Raw genomic sequence first — 6,845 nt, 5'->3', positions numbered from 1 at the left:
CAAACTAGAGATGAAAATATAATAAAGTAGCAAAATTATATAAGTAGTCATGCAATTGGGTACATAACAAACAAACATCATATTCATATCGTAGATAAGATTAGTAGACCTGATGCTGTCCCTAACAGAAGGGATAAGAACACATGTGGTGCGGTGGAAGAAGATGCAGGCACGTCGTTCGCCATGTTTTTTTTTACCAACTCGTTCGCCATGTCACCGAGGAGGTCATCAACGTCGGCACGAAGTCGTCGTGCTTAACCACGATGGAGGAAGAACCAACAGTCGAGGAAGAGAAATAAACCACATGGCGTTCTTCCTACCATTGCTCAGCTCAGCTCGATCTCGAAGCACGACGCACGAGTGCGAGGCAGGTGACGGAGGAGGACGAGCACACATGTATGTGCCCTTTGCTCAAGCTCTTAGAGGTGTGTTGAACAACCCACCTTATATGTTGGTCTTCCACGCCCTTCACCAGGATGGTGGGACTAAACATTCTATAATGAGTGAATGGGCCATATGGGCCTCTCTAATTTCACCCAGAAATTATAGAAAATAACAATGCGCTAAACCCCAATAATTTCAACAAAACTTGGTAGATAGATTCCAGATTTAAAAGCCTGAAATTATGTATTCTTTTTTTGTCAAATTATTTTGTGGAAATGAAATCTGAAATTGAACACATTCATTTGCTACAATCTTAGGTTGGAAATAGATAATTCTGTATTTCTATTTCGTTCTTCATTTTCACGTTTGCTACTAGTATGCTGTATCAAATTGTAATCTATATCTATATACCAATATAAAAAGAGCTAGTTGTAGAGATCCAACATATCTCATCCTTTCAACCGAGTCTATCCAATGGTCTGTTTTGCCTCGGTGTAGCGCTAAAGAAAGTTAGCATACTCCCTAATTAATAGTATACATAATATCAACGTCACCATCAACCAATTAATTATATATGGCCTAATATTAACATGCAATTACAATCTTGCCAAATGCTAGTATTATTACACGATGCAGTTAATCTATTGCCTAATATCCCCTACAAAAAATAGTGCATAATAACGTGCATTGCATCGTAGGAACATTGCATGCATTGGTGTATTCCTTTTTGATTGTTGCATGCAAAGATTTAATGCCCATCGGAATCATAAAATGGGATGGAGATAAGCCCTTTAAATTGGAAGAACGAAAAAATTGAGATAAACCCTATAAACTGAAATGGAGGGAGTACATGATTACTAGTTGGTTTACGTAACCCTGACATTCAATTGGTCTATGCATCCCATCGGCACTCACTTGGGACATATCGAAGGACGTGAACAACTACCATGTCTTGACATAATCTTGGCAGTTGCGCTGAGTAATCAATATCTACAGCTCGCTTGAAGTAACCATCGGAGTGTGCTCATCCCTGTACCATATGTACTTGAGTACTTGACTTAGGTCATTGTTGCCAAACACAGCTAGCTCTCTTGTTTGTCTGCATTGGAATCCACATCAAGCTCCCCCGCAAAAAAAAAAAATTCCATATCAAGCTGCTTACATTGGAGTTGTAGCTACTTTATTTGCTCTCGCTATTCACAATGTCCAAATTAAAGTATACATATGGATATGGGACAACAATAAAACGTAATTCTTTTGGATATCACTACCTTTGGCAAGGTCGTGATGATGCCGCGTGCAAGAATCAGCGCCAAGGCAGCAAAGGTGGCTACGGCAAGAGGAAGGAGTTTGGTGTGGAAGTTTCATCCCACCAAAAATCTCAATATAAAGTGCCATTTATATTTCCTCTTGGTTCCCTAAATATAAAGATGAGAGTTTTTAAAAGTTCCCTTTTAAACTTTGCTACAAATCAAGCATCAGATCTTTTAGCTAGCAAATAAAAAACGGATTTCACTTCAAATCGAGCATCAAATTTTTAGCATGGCAAATCGAACGTTTTTATGAAAAATCACGTTGTTAGGAGGATGGCAAATTCTTTAGCATACAATGCAAATCCTTGCCATGTTCAACTTTTTGACAGGATTTCCACGCTTGCTAAAGGAAATTGTCATCCTCGTGATAGCATAATTTACCATAAAACCGTTCGATTTGTTAGAGCGCTTTTTGCCCTCTAATCTGCGTAATGTGCTTAATCCCACCCATCAGCCCCAATGGCACCCGCAGGGTATGGGTACGGGTGGAGCCACCCCATACCCTTACCCGTCCACCCTGAACTTACCTATCACCCATACCCATACCCGTCAAGGGTATAACTTTTTCCCATATCCGTCATCCGACAGGGTATATGGGTACCCGCGGGTAAAAATACCCGCGTTTACAACACATCAATTGAGTCGAAAATAGTTGTAAAAAGCAACATATAATCATAAATTATTAATAGCAACACATTTTAAACAACATATTTTAACAACAACACATTCTCATAAACAAAATTACTTGCCTATAAAGTGACACATAAAAATGTTAAACAACAACACATAATTATAAATAACAACACATAGGCGTACACTTTAAGTTCATAAAATCATGATAAATTATAAAGATAATTTGACTACACATTAAAGTTTTTACCTAGCGCGATTATGAGGGGAAATTGATACATTAGGATAATAAAGTAAACCCACTTGTCAACATTTTAGATGGGTACATGGGTACGCGGGCATGGGTTTTATGATCCCATACCTGTACCCTCTCTACCCGATGGGTATGATATTTTCCCGTTTAATTACCCATGAGTAAATTTTCTTCCCATACCCTTACCCTAATAGGGTTTTTAGCCGCAGGGTACGCGGGTAATGGGTACCCATTGCCATCCTTCAGCCGGAGACGAAAGCCTATTAATTACTAACCCCGGATCAGAAAAGTCTTAGCTACAGCTAGCATTCAAATTTGATTGTGCGTCAGCTTGTTCTGTAACACTTGTGCTCTCCCTACAGCTAGAGACGAAAATCTATTAAAACCTACGTATTAAATTACTAACAGATATAGGATTTTCTACTCCGGGTGTACCTACTTTTTACTATATAAGATCAGGCCCTCGAGTCAGAGACTCAGAGTGCAGCATCACCTCCACTCTACCACACTGCGCCTTAGCTCAACACGCGAGACCTCTCCATGGAGCAGTGGGCGTACTACCTCTGCCTTCTCTTGGCTCTCCTCCTTCCTCTTCTTCTCTTCAAGCTCAACGGGAAGCATAGCAGCGGCAATGGCGGCCTGAGTCTGCCACCCGGTCCGTGGCGGCTACCTGTCATCGGCAGCCTTCATCACCTTGCCGGCAACCCGCTCATGCACCATGTCATGCACCATGTCGACGCGCCTCTCATGTACCTCAAGCTTGGCGAGGTGCCGGTGATGGTGGCCACGTCCCCGGAGGCTGCCCGCGAGATCATGAGGACGCACGACGTCGTTTTCGCTACGCGGCCGTGGAGCCCCACCATGAAGATCATGAACTCGGAAGGGCTGGTATTCGCGCCCTATGGCCCCTTGTGGTGGCAGCTCCGCAAGATCTGCATCCTAGAGCTTCTCGGCGCACGCCGCGTGCAGTCATTCCGCCACATCCGGGAGGACGAGGTCAGCCGACTCGTAGCCGCCATCGCGGCGGCGCCGCCCATGGAGCCTGTGAACGCGAGTGAGCGAATTGCCGTCCTCATCACCGATTCGGCGGTGCGCGCCATGATCGGGGAAAGGTTCAAGAGGCGTGAGGAGTTCTTGCAGACACTCGAGGATGGTGTCAAGATTGCCGGTGGGTTCAGCCTCGGCGATCTATTCCCATCGTCGTGGCTCGCGAGCTTCATCAGCGGCACGGCCAGGCGGGCCGAGGAGTACCACCGCAAGAGCTTCGAGCTCATGGAGTACACGATCAAGCAACATGAGGAGCAGAGGGCCACCGCCGCCTCGGTGAACAGTGCCATGGAGGAAGGAGAGGACCTAGTGGACGCGCTCCTGAGGATACGCAAGGAAGGTGGCCTCGATGTGCCTCTTACCATGGGAATGATCAAAGCAGTTATACTTGTAAGTACTACAATTTCTTAGCTTCTGCCTCCTCTCTTCAAGTTGTTATACCTTGGCCAGAGTTCTGTAAGAAATATGCCATATTTTTTGAAATTTGAATGGTTTGGAGATTACTCACCAGTCACCACATCCACCTCGCAGTCGAAAATATGCAGTATTAAACAAAACTAATTATACATTTTTTCGCAAGTTCATTTCGTGATTGATTCAGTGTATTATCAATGTTAAAATTCCTTCCATAATTTGAGTCAAACCAAAACAATTGACCAACATATATTAAAGCAGTTCAAGTATTTTAAAACTTTGGAGTAGTTGCCGTAAAACAGAAAGGTTAAGTATTTTGAAACAAGAGAGTAGTTAGCAAGACACAAGTGCCTCTTAATTCCTTTTCTTTTTTCTTTAGTCAGACAGAATCCAAGAATTGTTATATGTTATATTCTCTATTACTCGAGGATTTGCTACTGAATATCTCACTGCATATGGGTGACAGTCCAAAACTGCCAAGAATAGGTAGCAACTCCAAATTTCATCAAATCGGAAATTGCAGGATCTATTTGGTGCCGGAAGCGAGACATCAGCAACCACTCTCCAATGGGCCATGTCAGAGCTCATGAGGTGCCCAAATGTGATGCGGAAGGCACAGGCTGAAGTACGCAACAACCTCCAAGGAAAGCCTAAGGTCACCGAGGATGACTTGATCAATCTCAAGTACCTCAGACTCGTCATCAAGGAAACAATGCGGCTTCATCCAGCTGCACCGTTGCTTCTCCCTAGGGAGGCTAGGGAGCCTTGCAAAATCCTTGGGTACGACGTCCCCAAGGGCACCACGGTGTTGGTGAACGCATGGGCAATCGGAAGAGACCCTAAGCACTGGGAAGACCCCGAGGAGTTCAAGCCAGAGAGGTTTGAATCTAGCATGGTTGATTTCAAAGGAACAGACTTTGAGTACATACCATTTGGGGCAGGTCGAAGGATGTGCCCTGGCATGATGTTTGCCCAGGCTAGCATCCAGATTGTGCTGGCCGCACTTCTCTACCACTTCGACTGGGAGCTGCCAATAGGGGTGAAACCAAATGGGATGGACATGACAGAGGAAATGGGCCTCACCGTCCGACAGAAGAACAACCTGTACCTGCATGCTGTGGTTCGTGTGCCCCCGGTTTAATTTGCACTTGCATTGATATGTCACGCTAAAATCTTAAGTATGAGTGCCTTCTATGTCTTTGTCTAGTGCAAAGACGTATTAAGAAGTATTGTTAATTACATCACTTCAAGATAAGCGTCGAGTTATGTCTGGAAGTATCAAGTATGTGTGTGACTAGTATATTGTTTTTCCTATGAAGTGGAGTGAACATGCCTCTTCAATAAAGGACTGTGAGGTGTTTGCTTCATAATCTCTATATACTATTTAAAAAAGAGTAGCATTCTTTTTTCTGCCAGCACAATGCTTCGGTTCTCCCCCCTCCACCATGTTCGTTCGCTGATTTGTTTCTGTCCAAACGGTTTTTATTACCGCCACATATTTTTTGCACCTTCCCCATGCACTACTCAATCAACTTAATTCACTATCCTTTTGCACCAATTCCATCTTAACTTACTGAAAATTTATTTACATAATCACTGGTAGGATTTGATAAACATTTATTTACACAAACATGGGCATCATTTGTTGAACATTTATTTGCACAACTAATAAGGGTAGGTAAATTACGAGCTAATGTACTAGAATATTTAATTCGCGTTGCAACGAACGGGCATTATTCTATTAAATAAACAAAATATAGTGAAATGGATTTAGAAACACATATCATAGCCTAGAGAACGTTTTTTTGTTTGAACTCCTATATCTTTTCTTTGAGCAATGTTTTTCTTCATGGTTTTTTTCCAGTTTGTTTTGTTATTGTGTTTCTTTCTTCATTTTATTGTATAAAATAACATTTTTATATTAAGCGACGAATATTTTTAAAATACGCGATGATCATTTTAAGACGCATGAACACTTTCACTACAAGTGTTGAGCATTTTTCAAATACATGATGATTTTAAAAAAAATACATGATGAATAACTCTTAATATGCGGTGAACATTTTTATGAGCATTTTTTATTGTCTATAATATAGTTTTTTAGAAAAATAACTCAATTTACCATTTATTCAAAAAGGTGAAATAGAAAAAGCCCAAAGAAAACCAAACTAAAACCGGTGACTTGGGCCCACCGTAGGCCACGTGTAGGCCTTTGTTCAAAAGTGCTCCTATTGGACGCTCGTTGGGTCCAATAGAATGTGCGAGGTACACAACGATGCAAGAGTGGGACTGCCCTTTGTAAGGCTCGGTAGTAGAAGCCCATGGAGATTGTAGTGCGGTTCAAACTTTTTTGAAAGTAGATAACAGGTCTTGAAAAAAGATATTTTTTCAAATTTGTTAACATTTTTCAAAATATAAACATCTTTCAAATTTTCAAACATTTATTTGAAAAAGGTGAACAATTTTTGAATTCCAAACATCTCTTAACAATTGCGAACAATTTTGGAGATTCTTGAACATTTTTCAGAAAACAAACATTTTTTGAAATTCCAAACATCTTTCCAAATCCGGAATATACTTCAAGACCATGTACATTTCTTAAAGATTCAGAAAATTTATTGAATTTGTGAACAAATTTGGAAATGGGAACATTTTTTGAGATAGATTGAACTTTTTTAATATATGTTGGCACATAATCTCACATGTTTTCTTCTGTGTAATCGTTGATGATAGCTCACTTGATCACACATGTTTGCTACCATGTGTATCGTGTATGATAAGCCACTTGTCGCACAGGGTTATCC

The 6,845-nt window shown here is 41.4% G+C and overlaps 1 protein-coding gene across 1 annotated transcript; it reads left to right on the top strand.

Annotated features, from left to right (window-relative positions):
• Positions 1–3,120: 3,120 nt before the first annotated feature.
• Positions 3,121–5,182, top strand: LOC119328874 (zealexin A1 synthase-like). The gene is made up of 2 exons (XM_037601868.1): positions 3,121–4,017; positions 4,565–5,182. The coding sequence occupies exons 1-2, from the start codon at positions 3,121–3,123 to the stop codon at positions 5,180–5,182; spliced, it is 1,515 nt and encodes a 504-aa protein (XP_037457765.1).
• Positions 5,183–6,845: the final 1,663 nt, after the last annotated feature.

Source organism: Triticum dicoccoides, chromosome 7A (assembly GCF_002162155.2).
Source record: "Triticum dicoccoides isolate Atlit2015 ecotype Zavitan chromosome 7A, WEW_v2.0, whole genome shotgun sequence".
Taxonomy (NCBI): Eukaryota; Viridiplantae; Streptophyta; class Magnoliopsida; order Poales; family Poaceae; genus Triticum; species Triticum dicoccoides.
Note: the sequence above shows the minus strand (reverse complement) of the source record. Positions and strands in the feature narration are given on the sequence as shown.

Bases quoted from the DNA above. Each gene is read 5' to 3' on its own strand.
- LOC119328874 (XM_037601868.1), top strand. From the start codon at position 3,121: ATGGAGCAGTGGGCGTACTACCTCTGCCTTCTCTTGGCTCTCCTCCTT. The intron at 4,018-4,564 runs GTAAGTACTACA...CGGAAATTGCAG, and splicing joins TGATCAAAGCAGTTATACTT to GATCTATTTGGTGCCGGAAG.